The 26,077-nt window shown below is 50.0% G+C and overlaps 1 protein-coding gene across 2 annotated transcripts in view; it reads right to left on the bottom strand.

The window, feature by feature from the left end:
* EEFSEC (eukaryotic elongation factor, selenocysteine-tRNA specific) overlaps window positions 1-26,077 on the bottom strand; it is a 256,248-nt gene that overhangs the window by 47,572 nt on the left and 182,599 nt on the right. For both annotated transcript variants that reach the window (XM_003279891.2, XM_030802172.1), the window contains 2 exons: window positions 19,541-20,197; window positions 2,509-2,665 (listed from right to left, as the gene is read on the bottom strand). In XM_003279891.2, coding sequence (XP_003279939.1) covers window positions 2,509-2,665; window positions 19,541-20,197 — 814 coding nt within the window. The remainder of the gene's footprint in view (window positions 1-2,508; window positions 2,666-19,540; window positions 20,198-26,077) is intronic.

Genomic DNA, 26,077 nt, shown 5'->3' with positions numbered 1-26,077 from the left:
CTTCAAAAAGGTTAAAAGGGAAGAATCAGTAGGGAGTGGGGGTGGGAGGGATGGAAGGTGGTGGGTGGGATGGAGGAATCTGACCAGTGATATTTAATAAAAAGCTTAAAAGCCACAAACAGGAAGCAGGCAGTCTAAAAAGTCAACACTGACCCGATGAAGGAATGTGAACTCTAGTGGACTAAGGCAGTGTCCCTACACCCCTCCTCCCTCCACTCCCACCCCAGCACCCTGAGAGGCTCCCTCCACTCCCACCCCAGCACCCCAAACAAGACTCCTCTTGGTTCTTGCCTGCCCTGGGAATACCCCAGCTCTGAGTTTGCCTTGGGCTACAGGAAGGGAGCTCAGAGGAAGTCAGCGTGATCCTAGCAGTTCTCAAAGGAGAAGACCATGAGCTTTTCCCTCTGCCTGGTCCAGCAGGGCCCCAGAGCTGTTTAGGGGAAGGATTAGTGCTCCGCAGTATGGCCCCCGACCCAGCTGGAGGAATCCCGGGATCCTTCCCTCCCAGAAAGCTCACAGTAGCCCGGGCAGGCGTAAGCATGAGGCCCTCGGGGACTGAGGTCTGGATGCTGGCCTGTCTGGCTCATGCCCCCTGCATGCTCCCTGGAGTCCAGAGAGGGGCCCTGTGGGCTCCAGTCTCTGAGGACAACCCACAGCCAAACTGAAGGGATGTACAAAGACTCCTGTTTGGCTGAGGTGAGGACTCAGAGCCACTATGGAGAAGTGGGGAGGACAGGACAGAATTTTAGAGCTTCACTGCTGAAGGCCTCCCATGGCTGGGTGCCTCTGCCTCCCCTGCCCCAGCCCCACCTTGACAGAGGCCTTAGGGCTGCAAACAGGGAGCAAAGTGCCCTGGAGAAGCACTGCCTCTGTGACCATTGCCCTCGCTCATGAGAAGGCAGATGCTATCTCAGGGCAGTGGAAGGACTTTGAAAGGAAACGGTTCCCTGGCAAGGCTGTCAGGAGAGGGAAGGGTGCTCATGCCACCTGTGAGCACCGAGGCAGCTAGGTCTCTGTTTTCCAGCTGGAGCCAGAGCACCACCTTCTCTTTAGGAGATTTGACACAAGAAGTCATAAACCAACCTTGATTGTTCCCCTGATCCAAACCTCCCCAAAGCTTTCCATCCTCACAGGATCAACCTCAAGTCCTGGAGTTATGTAGAGGACAGTAACATGTCAATATAAAATCAGGAGTGGCTAAATGTGTTCCCTGTAAAATTCTTCAACTTTGCTGTATGTTTGAAAATTTTCGTAATTTTTACTGTATTATGAAATACAACAGAATTGAACTGGATTAGTTGTATCTGGTACAATTGTACAGGGTATAAAGGATAGTGGGGAGTTGGGGGTGGTGGCACACAATTGAGTCCCAGCTATTCAGGAGGCTGAAGCAGGAGGATGGTTTGAGCCTGGGAGGTCAAGGCTTTAGTGAGCCTTGATTGCATCACCGCATTCTATTCCACAGACAGAGTAAGACCCTGTCTCTAAAAAAGAGACAGTGGCTCATGGCCCATTCATATGAACACAGGCTTTGGTCCTTCCCACGGTCCCCAGTGCACAGTATGAGCCCTGGCCTGTGTCCCGCACACCTCTCTGCTCAGCACACTTCTGCCAAACAACTGACCTGCAAATGCACTTGAAGCTCACTGTCACCTCAGGACCTTTACATTCACTTCCCCCTCACTGTGGCAAGCTCTCCCTGACTACCCATGTGGCTCCTTCCCTCCCTCTGTCCTTCCCTGATCACCCTACCCAAAGCAGCATGCTCAGCAATTCCACCCCGTCCCTGCTTTATCTTTCTACATGGTGCCTACTGCCATCTGACAGGGATTTCTTTAGTATGTTTATTGTTTGTACCTTCCTACAACTGTAAGCTCCATATCCCCAGCACCAAGCACGATGCCTGCGACACAGAAGACATGATGCACTGTAGGCTGAATAAATGCACAAGTGATTGAAGGATGAGTTCACGGACAAAATCCAAGGGCTCTCCAGCAGCAAACACACACCCTCTGACCCAGCCCACGGACAGGCCCCAGCACAAACTCAGCGGGCGGTGCTGAGCTTGGGGGTCTGTGCTGGGCAAAGGAGGGTGACAACTCACATCCCTGGAAACCCTACCACATGCCAGGATGGTATGCCAGGCCCCCAGCAGTCTCCCTCACCTACTCTTCTCCAAACTGCCTATAAGCTCAATCTTATTCCCGCCTCCACAGAGAAACCAAGGGGCGGGCCCAAGGCCCCCTCAGATGGTAAATGGTGTAGTGGGAACTCAGACTCCTCTTGACCCTGCTCAGACCAGATCTTCACTCCACATCCAGGCTCTTCCTAGAACCCATATTGGCTTCCCAGCCAGAGGCCATGCTGCCATGCAGGCCAAGTCACTCCATGTCTTGGCAAAGGCAGGATTAGGAACCTGAGCCAAGGAGCACCACCTTGGCACCGCCTCTGTCATCTCTCTGTGCCCTGCACGGTGTCCCTAAACCGGGAGGAAGTGGCTGCACTTACCTGGGATGTGGATCTTGAACTTGCCACTCTGGCCAAAGGCACTGTCGATGATGCCCAGTTCCCCAGTGGACAGGTGCACCTTGAGCCCCACGAAGAGCTGGATGTTGGTCTCCTTTTTGAACAGGGAGCGGCCGATCACACTGTATTCATCCATCGCCTGTCCCCACACACCCAGCCACAGAGAAAGGGCGTTAGTGGTGCACACTGAAAGAGCTGTGACTGTGTGCCTAGCCCCGGCTCTCCTGGGCCCTAGGCATGGCTGGCTGCTGCCCGCTCTAGGAACCCTGGGGGTAGCAGGGTGATGAGCCCACCTAACAGATAACGAAATGCATGGGAGCAGGGCAGAAACCTGAGACTGGTAACTGCCACTGTAACAACAGGCCCTTCAAAACAGGCACGCTGTGAGCACTTTCCACAGATAGCACCTCAGTCCCCACAGCAGCTCTGTGGCGCCACTTTACAGATGAGGAAATGGAGGCACGGCAGAGTTCTGTCAGCTATCCAAGGTCACAGAGCACAGGGGGTAGAAGTAGCTTTGAATTCAAGCCCCTGTTGCAGGCCGCCCCCCCCACCCGTGGGGTGCCACAATGACCCAGCCTGTCCCCAGGGCACCTGCCCAGAGAGTCAGCAGCACTCTCCTTGAAGCTGTCACAGTCACCCAGGCCACTCCTGAGCCTGCATCCAAGGCCTTCTAGAACTGGCCTCCTCACTCTGGTTTCCCCTCCCACAGGAGCCCCTGAGAGCCTGGCCTTTGTCTCCCACCCGCTGCACACACCCCTCTGCACGGTGGCCCAAGGCTTTACTCTTGTTCACTCTAGCTGTGCCTGGAAGCCTGCCTTGGCCTGGCCCACTTTTCCTCCACAGCCCTACCTCCCTTCCTCCATGATGCCCTCCCTCAGTCCAGGCAGAATTGCTCATTTCCCTGGCCCCTGTTGGCCATGGCCAGGCCTTTGTAGAGCTCATATCTCCTGCTGGCCACGTTGGCCACTGCTGTCTCTTTGTGGGTGCCCAGGCTAAGAGGAGGGACACACATGTCTGTGAAAAAGTCAGCTTGGTGCAGCCCTGATTTCACCATGAGCTATGTTCATCCTGAACCTTCTCCCTAGAGGCTTGATCAGTGACTGGAAGTGTCACTCCCTCCCTTCTGAGTCTCTGGCAACTCTAGTCCAGGTATTGCTTTTGAGGTGGCAGCATGGCCAGGTGGCCTTGCCTGCCCCACCCAGCTCCTCACCCCACCCCTGCTCTGTAGATCCTGCCTCCAGTAGCAAACTTGGGCCCCATGATAAGAAGTGCCCACCAGTCTGGCAGCTGCTATGGAAATGAGCAATGCACATACCATCTGGACCATCAATTTCACTTCTAGGAATGCATCCCGCTGATGTGCTTGCTGGAGAAGATGTCAGGAGAGGATGGGAGATCCACCCAAGATCACTCACTGCAGCAGCAAAAGCTGACAATGACTTAGAAGTCCAGCCTGAGTTCAAGAAGTGGAACACAGCCTCCAGAGATGATGATGTGACCACAGAGGAGAGTAGGCAGTGTGTATGCACAGATACAAAAACTAGAGTATTGTGCTTCACGTTAAAAAGCAGAGTGCAAGGCATAGGGCATGTTGCAGGCTGTGTACGGATGGGGGCAGGGCAGGGGTGGATACGCAGAAGGAATCAGGAGAAACTGATGCCTCCAGGAAAGGGAGCAGGGTGCCTGGGGACTTTTCACCGTACGCCTTTTCTATCTTTGGCTACTGAAATACATGAATGCATCACCTATTTACAAATAAGTTAATAGAATTTAAAAATGTAAAAACATTACTGGGTATATACCCAAAGGACTATAAATCATGCTGCTATAAAGACACATGCACACGTATGTTTATTGCAGCACTATTCACAATAGCAAAGACTTGGAACCAACCCAAATGTCCAACAACGATAGACTGTATTAAGAAAATGTGGCACATATACACCATGGAATACTATGCAGCCATAAAAAATGATGAGTTCGTGTCCTTTGTAGGGACATGGATGAAGCTGGAAACCATCATTCTCAGTAAACTATCGCAAGGACAAAAAACCAAACACCGCATGTTCTCACTCATAGGTGGGAACTGAACAATGAGAACTCATGGACACAGGAAGGGGAACATCACACTCCGGGGACTGTTGTGGGGTGGGGGGAGTGGGGAGGGACAGCATTAGGAGATATACCTAATGCTAAATGACGAGTTAACGGGTGCAGCAAAACAACATGGCACATGCATACATATGTAACAAACCTGCACATTGTGCACATGTACCCTAAAACCTAAAGTATAATAAAAAAAAAAATGTAAAAACAAACCAAGAAGTACATTTCTTCTACCCACACACCAGGCAGACCACTCATCCTCTCCTGACATCTTCTCCAAAGACAGAACATTTTCCTTTGATGGCTTCTGGTCCAGCAAGGGTGACAATTGCAGCCCCCTGTCCCCACCCAGGCAGCTTTCATCAGTTCTCATGCATTGCGTTCATTCCAGAGAGCTACTACTCGGGCCTCTGCATAGCTAGGCCCTGGGGTTACATCTGACTGAGATATAAGACCTGCCCTCCAGCATTGCAGTGGCCAAGAAACAAAAAAGGCACAGTCCCTGGACTAAGAGCTTACAACTTTCTCAGAGAAACAGCTTGTAAGAGGCCCCACCAGGACCAAAGGGATAATACAGGCAGGTGTCCTTAGCAGAGCAGAAAGTTCTCAACAAGTTGATATTAATATTCTTGTTTTATTCCTATAAGAGCCTACCATGAAACAGGCCTGTAGCTGTGAACAATCACATGTGTTAGAGGAAAATAACAGAATTCTCCCTCCACCCCACAGCCCACAGCCTTTGCACTTCTCAGCGACAGATCCTATGAGCTCCCCATCTCTGTGCAGCCCCTGGTGCCCAGCAGGGCCTGGCCCAGAGCAGGCTTAAATCAAGGCCTGGTGCCTACAGCGTCCCCTGTGGCCCATGGCTCCCTCTTCCTGTACTCCAGCCCCTACTCCTCTCCAATCTTCATCCTGCCCTGTCTATCTTCAGAGCACAGATTGCCACCTGATGTTATGCCTTTGACCTTATCTGTTTACTTGTTTATTGCTTCCAACCAGGCACAAGCTCCAGGCAGAAACATGACCCTCTCCTCCATAGCTACATTCCCTGCACATAAAACCGGCGCTTACTATCTATTCCTTGAATGTGTGAGTAAATGTTGCAAGAATACATGGCTGTAGTTGTTGGTACATTTACAAGGCTCACTCATGCCTGTAGGCCTTTTTTTTTTTTTAACAGCTTCATTCAGCTATAACTGATACACAATAACATGAACATATTAAAAGTAAATAATTGGATAAGTCTAAATATGTGTATACATATACATGCCTGTGAAACCATCACCATGATCAAGCTAATGAACATATCTATCACCCCCAGGGTCCTCATGCCCCTCTGTTATGCCTCCCTCCCTGCCTGTGTGGTGTTCCTGTAATGCTAGTCCCAGCTTGTGCACCGGGGACTCTACCCCCACCCAAGGCCCACCTTGGGCATTTCCTCCTTCAGACAGCTTCCCCGACATTGCAGGCACCTCCTCTCCCCTTGGCCCCCAGGACTGAGGACAAGATCCCTCTGTTCTGAGAGCCTGGCCACTATGTCTTATCCCTGACAGCTGACCTATCTGTCTCTCTCCTCGGACTGAGAGTTCTGCGAGGAAAGGGTTCTGTGCACCTCCCATGGCCCTGACCCACCACAGGCCTGGTGAACGGGCGCTCACTGAGTGTGAGGATGCCAACTGCACTAGTACCACACATGGCATCAAGGGGAAGACGCCGGGGGGTAGAAATACATTACTCGAGTGGATATGTCCTTGGGAGACACGATTCATCTGGGAGTGAGCCAACAGCCCAGGCCGGGCTAGTTTCCTCCTGTCTACCTGGGAGAACACACTGACAGATCAATTCACGTCCCCAGTGCTGGTTCCCTCATTGTAAACACAGCAGGCCCATCGCTCAGCCTCCCAGTGGGCCTGGAGGCCTGGCTCCAGGGTAATCAGAGCCTGGGATGGCAGGCATGCTACCTATTAGCCTTCCAGAACATGTTTACTGCATCTTCTCCCCTGCCCCCGCCTTTCTTTTGGTTATAAAATATTAAACTTTAAAAAGCTAAATGCCACAAAGACAGCAGAGGATCCATCTTTCCCCAAGCCAGGGTCTTGCAATGAGGGCAGACTAATTTTATTAACTTCAGGGGAACTTCAAAAAGCTCCAGGGCTTTCATGCCAGACAGAGACGACCCCAAAGTTAGTTTAAGTGCTACATAAACAAAGGACTAGGGCCAGGGGAAGCTGAGGGCTCCCAGCGTTCCTTGTTTATGTTCTCATCTGACCTAGTGGGCCAGCATACAGGCTGGTTGGCCCCCGGAATCCTGCTGGTGTGTGGTGCAGCTCGGTTCACTGACCTACATTCCCACAATATTGTTTTAAGCATCCGGGATAAGGTGAGGAGTGAGTGGGCTTTTTTTGACCTTCTAAGGGGGCCTCTGGGGCTGGAGTGGCAGTTTAGAAAGGATTTCAAGTTCAAAGGGAGTGTCTCTGTCACTCCTGCTCTCTTGTTTTACGGCTTGGCCAGAAGACACAACAGCGCTGAGTGGGTGAAGCATACTCTCCTGCGAACTTCTGTGTCTGCAGTTCCATTTGTGGGGGAGGCGCCGTGAGGGCAGGAGCTGGACATCTGCACACGGTCAGGAACCCCATGTGGTCTCGAGAGTGCTGGCGTCTTCTGCCTGCTAGTGGCCCCACACTGTCATTTCACAGCAGCTGGGTGGATCTTTGCATTTGTGTCGGTCCCACAGAGGACACTGGCACTCTGGGCATGGCTGCCCCAGGGGAGGGGAGGCTGGAGCAGCAGAGAGAAGTCAGCAGGTAAATCCCATCTCCCTCCAACTCTCCCAATCCTCCGCACTCTGCTCTCTCACATCTTTCCTTACAGCAGGTGAGCGGCAGTGTCCTCAGCCATGCCATGGGTGAGGTGTCCCCATATCATTATTTAATCTTTAGGAAAGCCCTGTCAGGAACAGGGGGCTCAGTAAAGTGAAATGATTTGCTCAAAGTCACGCAGCTAGTGAGTGTGGCAATGCCCCATTCCAACTCAGACTGTCTGGATCCGGAGGCTGGTGCTTTTCCTGCTGCAGGAAGGGCTGGGCTCTGTCTGCCAGGAGGTGCCACAGCAGCAAATGAGCCCAGACGACTTTCTCCATCCTTTGGGCTCACCAGAGCCATGTCATGACTGGCTGGACACAAATGGGCCTAGAAGTCCGGCCCAGGGGCACTGGGCAGCCCCATCCCTGCTAGTCCCAGCTGTGGGAAACCCCAAGTCATTACAGAAGACAATCCCCAAGTTCAGGGACCCCAGCCCCGACCAGGTTATTTGGAAGGGAGGAGGAGAGGAGGGAAAGAGGGCAGATCCTGGCCCTCAAGATGCAGCACTTATAGTAGGGCCCAAACACTTCACCATACAGGAAGATGTTCCAGCCCAGTCAGCCCCTGCCACACTGAGAAGGACTGCACTGCTGTTGGAGGGAGGCTAAACTTTCCCCATCTATGGTTATAGGGGCCAAGAGGCAAACTACCCTTCCCATGAATTCCAAATACTCAATTTCCAGTAAAGTCCTTACTTCATGTCATCATAAGTTCTTAGAAACTATTACTTTAAACAAAATAATGTACAGGAGGCCCTTAAATAACGTTGCTTCATTCAAAGTTATTTGAATATATATCAAAGTTATTTTGTTATAACATGAATGAAAAAAATAGATTGGTTTTGTTATACATCCTTTCCCTTAAACTCGTGGTTTCCAAGAAGCTAGTGACAATGTTAAGTGAGGATTTACTGTACAGGTCTCCATAACTGGAAAAAAATGGGCACACTGGAGACAACAGAAGAAGAGAAAAGGCACGGCACTGTTTACACCACAGGTTAGAACCTGGACTCTGGAGCCAGACCACCTGCATTCAAATCCCAAGTCTGGGTGCCTGGGGACTCTGGCCAGAGGCCTAACCTCTGTGGGTGCAGGCATCTCTCCATCTATAATATGGGGAAACAGAGTTGCTGGAGGTTTAAATGGGTGCAGGGGAGCACTTGTAAACAGTTGTTGTGGGTCTGGCCTCCCTGGGCAGACCACTCTCCCTCCCTTAGGACTCCCTCAGACACACCACACAGGACTACAGGGGCAGCAGATGCAGGGCCTGTGCACTCCCGAGACTCAATGGCCGCCACCTGCAGGTCTGAGAAGACATGGCTGACTAATGGAAGGCCCCCTCTAAGAGACTGCCGGCCTCAGAACCGGACAGAGGGTTGCACTGGGAATTGGCTACAGAGAAGCCTGTGTGCCTGTCTTTCAGCACAGCAGTGGCTTATGAACGCCAGCCTCACCAGCTGGATGTGGGGAGGGGAGGAAGGCAGTCCTGGAAGGCAGGAGCTGGTCTGAGCACATTTTTGCATCTCCAAAACCTACACCTCCAGAAATTACCGCTGTGTGTACTGGGGGCGAGGAATCAGTGATTGTCAGCTGCATGAAACCTCATTTAATCAGAAGGAAGTCTGGCTAGAAAGAGGGAGACAGCTCCTACATTCCTACAGGATGCTGTAAGGCCTACATCTCTGGAGAACTTCAGGAAGACCAGGGGTCATGACCTGTCCTGGGTGTCAGGAGGTGAAGATGGGGGAACATGGCTTTGCTCTGTCCTGTCCATCACTAGAAGGTGTGTGCATGCGTGTGTGATGGTTGGGTTCTTCACCAAATTATACACTCTTCCAGCTAAAGGAAAGAGACCTCAGAGATCAGACACAAGAACATCCAATAAGGAAAGACCTTCAGAGAACAGTTGGAGGGTTTTCATTTTGAAATCAGTCATTGTGACGTCAAACCAAACGCAATGCATGTGGGATCTGCTCAATAGGCCTTGCTTCTAGGGAACAATGCTGAATCCAGGCCAGCACAGTTACAACAATGGCGCTAAGTAGGGATTCTCACTGTTTGCATGAATAATTTGCTCTATTTATTAGCCTTCAGTCACTGGAGGGACTGAGCTCCTAAGGAGCAGTCACCGTGCACATGGAAGTCCAGGCGCTTGCTTACACGCCAGGTGGGTCCCCATTGTCCCTGGCCTTTGAGCACGGACTTGGCTGCCAGTGCACATAAATATGTCATTACATGTGTGTGTCTCTCTCTTTCAGGGCTTGGCTCCCATGACGAGGCTTGGGAATTGCCCAAGCTGTGAAGTGACCATTCTAATTCAAATTGTAGAAGTGATACGAAGGAAGGCAGGCAAACGTGCCATGAAATGGAGCCCTGTGCCGACTTCAGGTTTGTGGTGAGGAGAACCACGTGCACAGGACAGGAACGGCTTAGGAGGCCTGACTTCTGACTCTGCCTCTTACAGCTCTACGACCTTGAGCGATGGACTTCTCTGAAACTCAGTTTCCTCCTTGAAAAAGGCTGTTGTTAGGATCAGGGGTGTTGATGTTGATGATAACACCTAAGACTTGACAGAGAATGATGACCCAGAGGAAAGAATCTCAATTAGTGGATGTCAAATTGTGGGAGAAGCTGAAGAATAAGACAGCATTTGGTGCAGGAGATCTCAGATGCACAGAAATGACAAGATCCAGTTATCTAATCTGCCCAAGAGAAGCCAGAAGAACAGAACATGTACTCAACACCAACCACATGCTTGGAGCTGCCCACAGCTCTCTGCTTCTCTCCCTCTTACCCGCCCCACCAGCAAAGTCCTCTCGGAGGACAGAAGCCAGCAGTCCTTGGATCCAATGAGGAATGGGAAGAACTCAGAGGCTGCCTGATCATGGATGAGTCCCTTAAAAATGAGGTGTTAACTCTTCTAGGCCACTTGAAAGCCACAAAGATTGACAAATTCTGGAAGGGGCCCTAGGATGATGGTGTTGTTCCAGTATCCCCACGGACAGTGCCTCCTCCTCAGTGCAGGCCATGGTCTGGTGTGGTGGGAAGAGCAGAGGCCCTGAAGTAGCCCAGGTCTCATCAACACCTGACCAGCTCTTAAAGAAGAAACAGGTTCTGGGGGAGACTGACTTGCCCACGGCCACATCGAGCTTGTGCCCAGCTCAGTCCATCAGTTTCCAGAACTGGCTCTTTCCAGCACGTCAAGCTGTCCTGACCCTGTGTCTCTATATGGGCAAAAAAGCAATTTTCAAAGGAAGGTGAACAAGCACGCCAGCAGCCAAGCAAGACACTTAGCTATCACACCCTGACACTGGAAGTCAGAAGACAGGCTGAGGATTTGGGCTGGGACCAAAATACGAGGGCAGCCATTTGATCATCTCCCTGGGGAAAGAGCTTCTCAACCTCTGTTTCAGGGGAAACTGTTTTCTCAAGTAGCCTGGGAGCCAATGTGGCCTTCTACCCTCTGGCAGGGACCCAGGGGAGCGAGGGCCAGCAGAACACGCTGAGTGGCCAGCCAGACCACAGCATGGCTTCCTGCAAGGGCGAGGGGCCCTGCAGCTGACCCGCTAGGGCCCACCAAGCCTGCCAGAGCATCCCTGCTGAGAATGATGGGGCCCAAGCTGTGCCAGAGGCAGGTCATGAGCCAGCCTGCACCCCAGGCCAGCACGTTTAACAAGCCGTCGGCAGTGGAGTGGGGCATAGCCAGGAGCCAGGAGGCAGCGCCGCTTCAGACTTCAAAGCTGGCGAGTGCTCCTGATGGCGTCTGCGTGTTTACACTTGGTTGGGCCGATGCTGCCAGATCCTGTGGCCCAGCCCTAAGGCCTTCCCTGACCGGCGCCAGTGGGTGCCAGACCCAGGATGGCTGGTACGCCTGGCCTTATCCCACCACTGTGGGAGGGGGACGGCGTCTGCTATCACCCTAGCTGGGAACCCAGGCATCTGCATTTCCAGAGGAAAGTCCAAATAAATAGTATCGATGATACCCACTGTTTACCCAGGGCCCATTCTGTGCCAAGTGGAGTACTCAGCATGTTACATATAGCACATATACCTGCCATGTCCTGGGACCCAACTGCCAGCCAGCTAACATGCTAAGGTTGGGTATTGTCTTTGTCCTGCAGGTGGTGTGGACCTAAAAGAGATTTCTGAGTAAGAGCTGGCAGGACCCCCTTTGTTTTGCAGAAAATTACTAGGGTGGAGCTGCGCATGCTGCCAGGGGCAAAGAGGGCTGTGGTGAGACCCATGAGAAGGTGGTGCCTTGGGGAGGTGAAGAGGGCATCCTGGGGCGTGGTAACAGTGAGAAGTTTGCTGTGGAAGCCAGCAGGTATTGCAGAGCACTCACTGTCCTAAGCACCAGACCCTCACCTCCTCCTTCATGTTCACACAGTCCTGAGAAGTCATGATTTTTTACTAGTGGAGAAGCCTGGCTCCCTAGGGTGAATGGCTGCCAGACCATTGAGCTCTGCGGCTCCAGACAGACCAGGTGCCCAGAGCCTCAGGGCGAGACTGGGATACAGAAGGGTAGGTGAGAGAGGCTGAGCCTCCCCTCTCTAGGCTGCCCTGGCCGGCCCTGCTCCAAGGATTTCTTTAGCACAGGTGACCTAGAACACCCCCCATAGCCCCCAACCTGTATTACTCCCCCTGCAGGGTGAAGGGCCTAGCTTCGATGGCTGGCCCTGCCTGCCTCTTTAAGCTCCCTGCCCCTGCCCTCCCAGATGCCCAGGGCCAGGCATTGCTTGGCCTCTATGCTTTACAGAAGCAGTCCCTGGACCTGGAATGCCCCTCCTCCACCTTCCTGTTTCCCCCCACGGCCCCTAGTGTCTGAGCAGTGAACCTTCCAGTCTTACAAGATACACTTAAAAGGTCACCACTTTGTGCTTTTCCCTCACCAGCCTACTTCCTCCCACCTTGGCAGAGTTCCTTGTTTGCTCTCCTAGCCCTCTGCATATTCCTCTGATGCAGGCATGAGTCTCTGTCCTCCACTAGAAAGACCCGGTTTTCTATGAGGCTTTGGATCACTAAAGGAGGAGCAGCTGGTCTGAATCTGCATGTGGCTGAGATGCAAGTAACCTCCTGGGGACAGGACCCAGTGGTTCCAGCCTCAGCTTTACACATCCTTCACCCCACATCACTTTTGCCAGATCTTTGCATACCTGACATACTATTTACCTAATATACTTCTTTACAACTGCCTGGAAAGGAGACTTTGTATAGTATCCTAAAGAAAGGAGTCACTAACCATAAACAGAGGAAGCTAATGGTAAAAGTACATACAATGCAAAAAAAACCCCAAAGAATAATCCTAGTTACATACTATTGCTACTAGAAGGCTCTGGAATCTTGGCCTTGTTTTCTATTTGTTAAAAAGCAGGTTAGAATGTAATAGAGGACTGTTAAAGACACCCTTGAACAAATCTAAAGCTTTCTCTGCAAAGTAATCAAAAGATTGAAAGAACATTGAAAAACAGAAAAATTTTATTACTAAGAGATTCAACATTCTATGATAGTGTGAGAAACAGCCTTAACCAAATGAGGAGCAATTTACTAGAATATGTGAAAGAATCAACACACACACACACACACACACGCACACGCACACGCACACTTTGTATCTCTCTGTCTCTCTCTCATCTGCCTATATCTATATATAACTGCTTTATTTCTAGTTTTAGTGGTTCATGATTTTACTTTTTAAAATCTATTAGGGTTTTTTCCTCTGTGGCCACAAATACAACTACAATCTAAGTTCCATGTGGGCAGAGATTTTGTCTTTTTTCATTCACTGTTACTTCCCTAGCCCTTAAGACAACACACAGTAGATGTTCTACAAATATTTGTTTAATGTCAACTGCTGAATATTTAGTTTTGTAAATGTTCCACAGGCATAGAAAAAAAAATGTATACTCTATTCAAGGAGTGTAAGAGTTTACATTTATCTAAAAATCAAGCTTATTGATTATATTCTGCTTCTTTGTCCTTACGTCTAGCAGGCCTGATTTTAAAATATGGCCCTGAAGTGCCACCCTATCATAATTCCATTTTTTATCAAGCTGTCCCTAGGTTTTTACTGTTTTGTTTTCATGTTTGGTGTGTATAAGTTTATAACCGAGGCTTTTATCATTACATGATGTCCTTCTTTACCTTTGTCAGTATTTTTATTCTTAAATTTCACCTTGTCTGGATTTAATATTACCATTCATACTTACTTTTTGCCCATCTTCTTATTCTTAACCTTTGCTTTCCACTTTAAGTGTATTTCTTATAAACAGCATATAACTAGATTTTGCACTTTAACCCAATCTCTCAGCCTTAGCATTTAAATAGAATTTGGCCATTCACATTTAGTGTAATGACTGATACTTAATGTTGTTCCTTCTGTTATTATTATTATTTATTAACATTGTTCTTTTTTCCTTATTTTTGTTGGTTTAATCAAATTCATTCCAGTTTCTCCTCTGTGAATGTGAAAGTGCTACTACATTTTCATTGCATTGATATAGTTTCTTTCCCTTTCTCTGTACTCAAAATCTTGCACATATTTCTATATTTTTACTTTGAAACAGGATACCAGCTATTTCCCTTACCACCATATGTTCTAGTAGTCTTTCCTAAACCCTCTCCCCAGAAAGATTAGCCATTTAGAACACTTTCACTTCTTTTCTTCTCCCGCTCAGGTGAGACCTCTGGATGTCTCTACCAATCTAAGCTTCCTCTTCTTCTTCTTTTTTTTTTTTCTTCATTAACCCTTTATTACAAGTCACACTCTTATAGAAGTACCTGTGGACTTATGTAAAAAAATCAAATGTATCCAAGAATAAAAAACACAGCACATAAAGTAGTATATGCATCCCAGTGTTAGCAGAGACAGTGGGCACCCAAGAAAAAGCCCAATTCCTAAGGACTGCTGAGAGAGTTTAATGCTTTCAGCTGCAGACAATTATTAGAATTTTCCTCACAGGATGCTCATTCTATTTCAAGAGCCCTATTAACCATTTATATCAGGGGTTGGAAAACTATAGCCAAAGGGTCAAATTCTTCCTGCTATGTTTCTGTATGGCCTGTGAGCTAAGAAGGGTTTTTATATTTTCTAATGCGTTGGAGAATATCAAAAGAATATTATTTTGTTACATGTGAAAACTATATAAAATTTAAATTTCAATGTTCACAACAAAAGGTTTTATGGGAACACAGTCATGCCCATTTGTTTACATATTGTCTACGGCTGCCTTTGTGTCACAGTGGCAGAGTTGAGTAGCTGAGTCTGAGACCTAATGAGGTGTCAGTAAACTACAGATGGTGGTAACATAGTTACAACTTGCAGCACCTCACCCAGTGACACATTTTATTTATTTATTTTATTACTGGTGCATACCCATCACATGAAAACAAGAAAAGTGGACTTCAAATGTCACACTTTTAAGGCACAGTGGGTATGGATTATTATTTTATCAAATTACATGGCAAAGTACTGTGTTTGTTATTAGTTGTGTTAACAGAATACGAGATACACTGACATCACAATATTCCCAACTCACAGAAAAGCAATGTCATAAAAGAGAAAACTTAAAACAGTATATTTCATCATAGCAGACACGCAAAACAATAAAAAATGAGAATGAGGCTGCAACCAAAGTAGGTTTCCGGGTGGCTCATTTGTTAGCCAAGCAAGGAAAGCCATTTACCAATGGTAAGTTAATTAAATTGTGTTTGATCGAAGCAGCTGAAAGAAGAATCCAGAGAAAATAAGCTTGTTTAAGATTATTAGATTTGGGGCAAGAGCAGTTGCTTAGGTTTGGCCTGTGGGCCATAGTTTGCTCTATGTAATACTAATGAGTTAAGCCACAACTGGTAGGGTACCTGACCAGCTTCCAGTGTGAGCCAGTGATGCAGAGCACAGGAAATAAAAACACAGTCTGGAGAGGCTTGGAAATTAGCATCTTCTGTGTTCCAATAACTGTCCTCAGCATCACATATTTACATCACGCTGTTATTTTCTTTCTAGACCTTATTATAACCTGAAAATGTCTAATTTACTGTTCACTACCAGCCTCCCCCATGAAGACAAGAACTTTGTCTATCTTGTTGTATGCACAGTGCCTGGCACAAATGTAGGAGCTCAGTAAACATCTGAATATATGAATGAAGGATGCCTTTATAGGAAATGGGCTCAGAAGGCCTATATGCCTTAAGCCCCCCTGGCGGAAAGTACTCACTCAACACATAGGTATAGTGCCAAGGTCTCCCTTCGTGATGAACTGAGATAGCTCAGAGGCCCAAGCCCAGGTTCTCAGAAGGCTAACTGTGCTTGCAGAGTAGGTGTGCTGGCCTTGCCCCGAATCACAGAGCAAAGGCTGGGTGCTGGCTCACCACGGTGGTGGAAATTCTGCCCAAGAGACTGGATTTCATCTTTTCAAGATTCTCTGATCTCCCAGAAACTTCTTTGAATAGACATGTCCAGAAAGCTGACTAGTAGCTGTGATGTGCCCAGGAATTTTTAGAGTCAGCCAAGCACGGTGGGGAAAGAAGAGCATAGGGCACTTCTCTGGCCCCTGCGCTGGATAACCACACCCATGAGCCTACCTGACTCTTAGCCCCTCCCTCTTCAACCAAAACTGGGTGGCTCCTGATAGGGACCAGGGGGATTGGCTCCTGTGCTTCAAAGAGAAATAATGGAGTCCCAGGGAAAAAAGCGGACCCACGCTCCAGGCATTATTATTTTGACTCTAAGAGCTTAAACATTAATAATGATAAAACAATAAGGATGCAGTAGGAGACAAGCACTTATCTCAGAACCTTATGTGCAATCCCCCATCTCACCTTCATCTAAGCCTGGTGCAGCACTGTGAAAATTCCCACTTAACATGGAAGTCTCACGGTCTGCTCAACTTTTCACACTAGCAGGTGGTAAGGCTGGGAGTAAAGCCCAGGCTTGCACATTGGACCAGTCTGTCAGATAGCCGAGCCCCTGGTCAAGCAAGATGATCTGAAAATCTCTGGGTGATCTGGGGCCTACTCAAAGCAAACAGGGCTGCCCCTTTGGAACAAACTCAGCCAATCGCTCACGAGCTGCAATAGGAACACTACCTTCTGCTTCACCTGATGAGAGTCGGCTCTTACATATGAAGCCACAAGCTATGATGGCTCTTTCAAAACAACCTGATGAGATCAAGACCATCCTTCGAAGGAATGAACAATTGAGATTAAATGGCTGCCCAAGGCGTACAGCTGTTTTGTGGTACAGCAAGGGCTTGAGCCTACTCTGTACGATCTCCAAGTTCAACCTTACCAGGAAGGAAAGTCTCCCACCACGGAGATTTGAGCTTTTCAAGAGAACACAGACTCTTTTGACACACTGGGCAAGAATCTGTCTGACAAAGTGGAAATTTCATGACTCAGAGACCAGCTAGTCCTGAGTTCAAACTCCAGCTTTACTACCCTGTGACCTTGGGCAGGTCACTTCACATTTCTTGGGCTGGTTTCTAGTCTGGCTGCCTTTGGGAAGCGGACCTGGGTTCGTAGGAAGAAAACTTCCTTACACTGAATAATTATTGTCTTGTTTGAAATTTTTTACCATGTGCACATATTACTTTTCCTAAATATTTGCACATAATTTGATTAATTTAATTGGGGAAAAATGTACATAGGAAAAATAATGACCTCTTCCTCAGGGTTATTAAAAGGTTTCAAAATAAAGTATGTAGCTAGTAAAGGCGCATAGTATATGCTTAATCAATAGAGTGGTGACAGAGTGGAGGGAGGCAGGAGGCAGGCTCATTCCTGCCCTGGGGCCCAGAGGAGAGCATGTGGCACAGAAGCTCCAGCCTACAGCCAGCCCCTAGCATTAACGCAGATGCCCATTCAGCTAGAGCCTCAGGGGGTTGCCAGTTGGGGGAGCTGCTCCTAGCCTGGGCACCCATGCCCTTTTCTCTCTTGTGGAGCCTCAGGAAGGCCCTCTTGCTCGACCAAAGCCCTGGGCTTATAGGATCTCACCTCTGCACACATCCACAGTCACCCTGGCTGTCCCTGGTTGGAGGAAGGCTGTCTCTGCTCAGGGTTGTCTATGTGGGATTTGGACTCAGCTTCTGTGGACTGCCTACAGTTCTTGTGCTTCCACTTCCAGCCTCCCTGGACTGAGCCGGAAAATGCTGGTGGCCCCAGGGATGCCCCAGGTTGGTGGCAGGACATAGGTCAGCATGTCTCCTGGCCCCTCCCTCAGCCCTTCAGAGGCATGAGTCATTGCGGCCACATGTTTACTTGCTCCTCACAGACCCTCCCTCCCAGTTCTCAAAGGAAATGACTGCTGCACCGCTGTTGACAGGCCTGAGTGGGAGCAATTAGACCCAGGAGCCACACGATTTGGGATATTATTCTCTCATAGATATTTTACTATAGAATAATTATACTCCAAACACTGCTAATAAATCAGGCTAGACAAACGAGTGACACACTTTATCACCTTCATCTTCAATCAGCATCTTGGGGCTGGCCTAAGGCTGATGGAGCCCTGAGCAGGCCCCAGCGACCCCAAGGAGCTAAGGGTCCAAGCTCTGGGTCTGGGGAAGGGAGAGGAAGGGGTTGCTCCTCAGTCCCCCACTTGAGGGCAGGTCTAGGTACAGGGGCAGGAAAAGAAGAGGGCCAGGGTGGAGCACCCATGAAGAACCTAAGACAAGGAGAAAGGGAGGGGAAGGGGCTGCAGTGACAGAGAATCCCAGACGAGAAAACCAGTGGATTTTCTCCCAGAGGAGAAAACCTGTGGACAGAGACCTGGAGCGGAGGGTGGGCGATGGAAGCCCACCATATGTGACACCGTGGATGGGCCAGATGTTGTGCTGGCACCTGCACTAAGCCCAGGGGACCTCATCAGGCTCCTGTGAGGAACTGAGGTGCTTGTTGAAAGCCTCAGGGCAGACCCCTCCTGTTAGGAGCCTGAGCCCCCGACAGTGGGGTTGCCAGCACTCCGTGCTCTTTAAGCCAGTCAAAGCCCAGTCATGTCCCAGTAAACCTACTGCTGATCCGCTTGGGCCCACAGCCAGGGAGCCAGCCACAAGAGATGGTGAGGTTTGGCTGTCCATCCATCCTGCCTTCAAGGCCCGACGGGCATGGATTCCCACTCATCAGTGTGTGGACAGCTGCTGGGGATGGATGCCCCATGGGAGGAGGTGATTCCACTACTGTGGGGGAGACCACCATGTTCTGTCCACCCTAGTGGCAGGCCCATCCCACCCAGCAATGGGCCCAGGTGCTGATGCACCACAGGACCAGCCGAGGGAGGCCCGGGGCCCAGTCAGAGTCTCCTGGGACAGAGCAGGCACCACCCTGAAAGCACAAGGCCAAGGGCCGCCCAGCAAGGCACAGCCAGGGCCTCATCCTACTTCAACTAGACTGGCTCACCTACATGCCTAAGGCCTGCATCCAGCGATGGTGAACTTCAGGCACCCTAGGTAGCCAGGGGCTGGACCTCCCACTGTGTTAGCTTCCTGTACCTTCCTTCCTCTTGCTCTCTGGCACCCTTAGCCCCGTCCCCTCGGTCCACAGGTGAGGAAAGACCTGGCCTGGCACCACTGATGGGCAGTGTTTCCCTCTGGACATGAGCAGCTTGCCAGGGGCACGTGGGCAGATCCCAGCCAGATGGAAGTACAGTGCCCACCAAGGGCAAGAGAGTGGGGCCTGGTCAGGGCAGCAGGCCAGGGAAGCCAGTGCTAACCGCTGCCATCTGACACTGGCTGTGGGGGAGCCCAGACCTGCTCAGACCCATGGGGGCCACATCTACCATGTAAATAAGCGGGGGTGGGATAGCCAGGTGGGGTTGGGTACAGTGGGGGTCCCCCTGCCCAGGTGCCGGCCCTGGCTCTGTGACTGACCAGCTGAGAGAACTGTGGCCACCTGACCACTCTGGGCATCAGATGCCTTGTCCAGAAACTACAGAGGTTGGCGCCAGAAGGTCTCTGAGGGCCTTTCTGGCTGTCATCACAGATGTCAGGCCATGGATCTCGGCTGCCCGAGCAAGAAGGGAAGGAGTGTGGGGCCAGGCAAGGGCATGCTCACCCGCTCCACGAGGCCATGCTTGTGCTTCAGCTTGTACACCTTCAGCCTGGGCAGAAAGCTGTCGGCGTAGTTCCTGTCCTCTAGCCCGTGGAGCAGGATGCCATGGAAGGCTAGCCGGCACGTGTTGGTGTGAATGTCCGCATCTAGCCTGGAGCCAATCACCAGGCACAGCCGAGGGCAGGTGACGGGCTTCTCAAACTCCACCAGGGCCCACTGCTGCCGAGGACAATGGCCCTCTGTGGCCTGGCCAGCCTTCTTGTCGGCCTCATCATTGTCTGTCACTGCTGGTGTCAAATCCTTGGACAGGTACTGCTCCTGGAAGAGGTATTCTTGAGAGAAGTTGAAAGAGTCCAGTATAGGCTCCTGGTCAAAGTTATCTGGAGCAGGGCTGAAGAACATCAACCGGCCCATGACGGTTTCATGGCCCACTGTAATGTGGAACTTGGCCTTGGTTTGCAAGGGCCCCCGGAAATATGGTATCTTTTCCACAGAGATGAGGGCTGCATGGACAGTGTGCAGGGACTCGGGGGCACACACCAACCCGCGCTCCAGCAGCTTGGGGTCAAACTGGGTGACGCAGATGCCCAGCCGGTCTCCTTGCATGGCTGAAGTGATGGGCATGTGGAACATCTGCATGGACTTCACCTTCTTCACCACCTGATGGGGAGCAAGCAAGAGAGCACATGAAACCAACAAGCCTCAGGGCTGTGGGGAGGAGAGGGGAGCTGCAGCTAGAGAATCCTGTGCTTACCACCACCTGCAGGCACCGTGAGGACAAGCCAAGGGGGGTCTGGGGCCCAGGCACACTCTCCTGGACCAGAGCAGGTACCACATTGAAAGCACAAGGCCGAGGGCCACCAGCAAAGCAGGGCCAGGGCCCCACTCTCCAAGTCTCACTGTTCTTCTGCGGGGAAGTCCGGGGTCATAGCAGCCAAATCCCTGACAACTTAGTTCCCTTCACCCCTGCTCCAATCCAGGCTCCAGTCCCTCCAAGTTCCTCCCTTCCATCAATCATGCCAGCATTTTCCAGCCCTCTGTCCAGGTTTGCCTGCCTCCTCCCCCGAGAATGGGCTCCCCAGATGCTCAGCTGGCCAAGCTGTGCCCATTTGCCCTCTAAAGCCCAAGACGAACACCACTGCTCTGGAAAGCCTGCCCCAACTCCCAGTGGCAGAACTTGTCTCTGACTCCTTAGTAGTAACCCAGCCCCTCTGAATCCCACAGCCTGCTGCATGGTCACTGTCTATTGTGTATCTGCTGCCTGCTGGCTTGTGGGTAGCCTAGGGCAGGATCTCTCTTCATTCATTCAACACATATTCCCAGAGTGCCTATTGTGTGCCAGGCACTGTTCTAGGGGAAGAAATACAGTGACCTCTGTTTCCAAAGAGCTTAATATCTAGAAACAACAGCAACAACAAAATTACCTATATAGGAAAAATTATACATATTAATTCAATTCATATCAATATAAAATTAATATATAAATTACATGCATGCAAATATATATTTTTAATATAATTATATGATATATATGTAATATATATATATCTGTTATATATATATCTGTAATATATATAGACAACATATGCTATAAAGAAAACAAGGCCGGGTGATGTGACAGAGAAGGCCTGGGTGGGGTGAAGGTCTTGCAGAAGTGAATTTGAGCTAAGACCTTAGCATAAGAAGCAGGCAGCTGTGTGAAGACCCAAAGGAAGACAGCTCTAAATGGGGGAACTGATAAGTGCAAGCCCTAAGAGGGCAGTAGCTTGGTGAGTCTGGGAATACACCGAGGCAGGAGGGCTGCAGCAAGGGTGGGGAGGGAGACAGCAGGGAGGGAGGCTGATATGGTTTGGCTGTGTCCCCACCCAAATCTCACCTTGAATTGTAGCTTCCTTAATTCCCATGTGTTGTGGGAGGGACCTGGTGGGAGATAATTGAATTGTAGGGGTGCTTTCCCCCATACTGGTAGTGAATGAGTCTCACTAGATCTGATGGTTTTATAAGGGGAAACCCCTTTAACTTGGCTCTCATTCTCTCTCTTGCCTGGTGCCATGTACGACGTGCCTTTCGCCTTCCACCATGATTGTGAAGCCTCCTCAGCCACGTGGAACTGTGAGTCCACTAAACCTCTTTTTTAAAAAAAGTAAATTACCCAGTCTTGGGTATGTCTTTATCAGCAGCGTGAAAACGGACTAATACAGAGGTCAAGGCTCGGGCCCCGCAGTAGAGTGCAGGGCCCGGAAGTCAATGGAGGAGTTTAGGCAAAGGAGTAACCTGATCTTATCTCTGTTTCTAAAATATCACTGACTACTATACTGGGCAGATTTCTGCATTCACAGTTTGTAAATCAGGAACAGACACAGAAAAGTCTCCAATAAAAGTTCCTGAAATGAACGAACACTCCTACCTATGATCCACTGTCTCTAAGATGAGAGGAAACTGTGTTCATGGATTTGAAGCAGAGAAATATGTAACGTATTTCAGAAAACCTGCCATCAAAAACAGTTAAACTAAAGAGAATTTTGACACTTAGGTTGCAAGCATCCCTGTCTACCGAGTCGGGGTGTACGAACACTCATTTTCTCCCTGGATAAAGGGAGAGTGTGTTGCTAATGGCCCACGAGCCCAGGACCTTTCCTGGAGAGCCATAATACTCAAGTGTTTGTTTAAAGATCATTAACTACCTAACCAGAGGTCAGGGGGCAGAGAAAGTGAGACGCACAGTGTCAAAAGCCACAGCCAAGATCAATCACAAAGAAACAGAAAACATCTCTGAAATGGTCTGAAAAGGCAATAGGAGAATGAGATTTTTGGGAACATTACTCAGAGTCACTGGAGAATATCACCTTACACTAAGCGTCTTCTGCCCAGTGAGGTGGGGCCCAGGTCACAACTCTTCGCTCCCAGGCGCCTGCAGCAGCCTGTGCGGCTTTCTAAAATGTTTCTCTGATAAAGCAATTATTTGTCACCAGCTCCTATGTGGGCTCCCATCATCTACCTCATGGCTTACAAAGCTTGTTATGGTCCTGCCATGAGCAGGAAGATCCTCTGGTCAGCTGGAATTCTATGGGGACTCCCTGTGATGGGTGGGGGTTTCCTGGTACCCCCTTCACCGCTCCACAAGGCAATCTGCTGAAAAGCCTTGCTCACAGGGCTGAGCCCCCACTCCTTAGCTCAGCCACCACGAAGCCTCCACCACGCAGCCCAACTCCACAGCCTTTTCGGCCCCACATTCTCCCCAACCCTGAAACCATAGCCAAGGGACTCTTGAATGATTCCTTGTAAACGCTGTGCTTCTGAATGTCTCTGTACTCTGCCCCTGAGGCTGCTCCCTGGGATTTCTTCCACTGGCAAATTCCCATTCATCCCTAACCCCTGCTCCCACAGACCTCCTAGAAGGGCTTCCCTGATAACTCCAGACACAGCTGACCACTGGAACCTGACTCACTGTTTGGTTACCACTGCTTTACAGGTCAGCCCCTGCCTCTGTGTGCTGACAGATTTAAATTATATACGAAACATCTATGAGCTCATTGCCCCTTCTGCCCCTGAACTACATTATCGATAACTCATACCTACCTGTGTGGTCCTCCCCACTCAGCATTCCCACCTGCCCCATCGGGAGGGAGCCGCTGCCTTGAATTTGGCACACAGCATTCCCTTTCTTTTTATACACACGTGTGTATGATTGTGTAGAGGTTCACTACATATGTAGTACACATTCCTAATCAGTAATTTGCTTTGTTGTATAAGTTTCTGAACTGTATGAATGAGGCATCGTGCCAGTTATGATACTAAAAATCTGCGCACATAGTGCGTGCACCTGCAGCTCATTTGCTGCCGATGCCATCTGCCGCACCTTGTGTATTTAGCACAACCTGGACTCCTATTGATGTGCACTGGGGGGTGTTTCCAGTTCTTTGCTGGAAAATGCTGCAATGAATTTCTTCTGTCACGAGGATCCTGTATGGGCACATGTGCAAGGGCTTCTCAAGGACACAGTTCCTGGAGTTGAACTGCTGGATATCAGGGTGAATGGGTGTTCAACTTTGCTAGGTAGATAAATCAACTTCTACCAACAAGGCCCAAGACACCCCATTGATACACGTCTGCTCCAACATTTGGCACTGCCAGATTTCTTAATTTTGGCCTATCAAATATGCATCTCTTCCCTTCTAAATCCCGAGACAAGGACTGTGCTCTCCCTATGCTGCATCCTCAGTGCCCAGCACAGGAGCTGCTGAGAAACCTGATTGTGACAGGTCTAGATAAATGCCCAGCCCCGCTGAAGAGAGTGACTGCATCAGGTTCTGGAAGAGAAATGCCTCTTGTGGCAAAATCATACCTGGCAAAGCACCGAGCTGAGATTCCAGACCTGCCGGGGCTTGAGCGAGATCCTTGTGTTTATGAGCCTTCCTGTGAGAGAGGGCGGCCAGGGACCTCATGCTGCCCTGAAGCCCCTTCCCCCTCCTCCTCCCCATCAAGCTGAACGCCAAGCAGGCTTTATTCAAAGCATGTTCTCTTTTCAACAGGGCTTGTGTTCTCAGAACTGAAATCATAAAGAATGCCTTACCAGGGCACCATGAAGAGCACAAAGATAAATAACTGTGCAAATCAAGATTTTAAGGGCCTAGACAGGAAATTGTGAAGCAGATAAAGATGGGGACAGGGCAGCATGGCACTCCTGTGGGTTCTCACAGGCGCATGCAGACAGCATTGCCACACGGGGTGGTCAGTGAGCCCACGCTCACTGAGGGACGCTTCAAAACAGAAGACCCATTTAGAACACCAGAGATAAAGAAAAGTAGATAATTTTACCAACTTAAGAATGAGAAAAACAGGCTTTCCTTTCAGTCATTTATCTTTTAGTCAACTTTGAGGGCCTCTCTCCATCTACTGAATAACTCACTCCTCAAACATTCGCTAATGTCCATGGGGCACAGCTGAGGTGGCGCGCGCACATTCTCTCAACACGTGGGTAGCAACCTCCTCTTGGGACCAGGCCCAGGCTCTGGAATGCCAGCAGGATGAGCAAAACAGATCATTTTAGACAGTTGGGTTCTATAAAGTCTGCTGTCTTCTAGAGAAGAAAGATGTTAATTAGATCACCACTGAACACATGAGGAATTATGAAACTGTGGGAGGTACTGTGAGAAAAAAGGATGAGGCTCTATGAGAGCGAACAACTGGGAGACCTAATTCATTGTAGGTAGTCAGGGAGGACTTCCCTGAGGAGGTGGCATTGGAGCCAAGACCAGATGGGTAACGAACCACCCACAGGGATTCCAGGCAGACGGAAGAGCAGAGCAGGCCTAAGGCCCTGGGCAGGGGAAGATCCAGGCCCCCAGTGGAACTGCGGGTGGCAGGGCTGGCTGAGGTGGGGTGGTCCAGGGAGACAGCAGGTTGGAGACATGGGCCAGCCACCGTTGCCATGGGACAAAGCACCAGGAAGCCACCAGTGGTGGGGCGCAGGGGATGGCAGAGGAATGACCCTGCCAGTTTGCGGTTTTAAAAGATGCAAACTGGCTACACAGTTTGGGGAACAGATTCAGGGGAGGTGGAGAAGTAAGAAAGGAAACATGGAAATTAGCAAGGAAGATACTCAGAGTTCAAGACAGATTTTGGTGGTGACAGACTAGATGTGGGGACAAGGAGAGACTGGTGTGCAAAGAACAGCTGATGTGTAAAGAACAGCTCCCAGGTTTCTAGTTTGAGGATCTGCCTCATGCTAGGTGGGAGCAGGGAGGAGCCAACTTCAGGGGAGGGGAGCTGGGAGTTCTGCAAGTAGGAGCTGTCTCTGAGGCTGCCAGAGAGACACAGACATCTGAGTTCCAGGGGAGGTGGAGACTGGAGCTGGGAGCATACAGACTTACACCCAACTGCCTCTTTGAATGGCTGATAGGCATCCCAGCTTACTACGCCCAGAACCTAAAGTCTCCTTCAGCCTTCTGCTTCTCCAGGGCAACGCTCTGATGTCAGGGGAAAAGCCAGGGCTTCCACCCACCTGGACTCTCCTTGTCCTCTTGTAGCCGTAACCAGCCATCAGGAGATAGGGTCGGCTCTACCTTCCAAGTAGGTCCAGTGCCTGACCCCTTCCTGTCCCTGTACTGCCTGCCCTGGTCCCAGCCTCACCTGGCTTGGATTGTTGCCCTCTCCCCCGCAGCCTGTTCTTCGAAGAGCCTGTTCTCCCCCACAGCCTGTTCTTCCTGTCCTTGGGAAAATACAGATGATGTGACCCTGGGGTTTGCCTCCAGGCTCTCCAATGGCCTCCCATCTCACTCTGTAAAAGCTGAAGTCCTTTCCAGGACTCACAATGCCACACAACCCCCGTGATGTTTATGACTTTATTTGCTGTGACCCCGACCCACTGTTCACATCCCTTCAGTCATGTGGGCCTTGCTTCCCATTCCCTGAATGTGCCAGGCATGCTCCCACCTCAGGGCCTCTGCACCTGCAGTTCCTCTCTTCCTCACTTCCTTCCCATACCTGCTTGGATGCCACTGTATCAGAGCCCCTCCTTAGCCACCCAGCAAGAGACAG

The sequence above is a fragment of the Nomascus leucogenys genome, chromosome 21 (assembly GCF_006542625.1).
Source record: "Nomascus leucogenys isolate Asia chromosome 21, Asia_NLE_v1, whole genome shotgun sequence".
NCBI lineage: Eukaryota > Metazoa > Chordata > Mammalia > Primates > Hylobatidae > Nomascus > Nomascus leucogenys.
The sequence above is the reverse complement of the archived record's forward strand: the minus strand, read 5'-3'. Positions and strand labels throughout refer to the sequence as shown.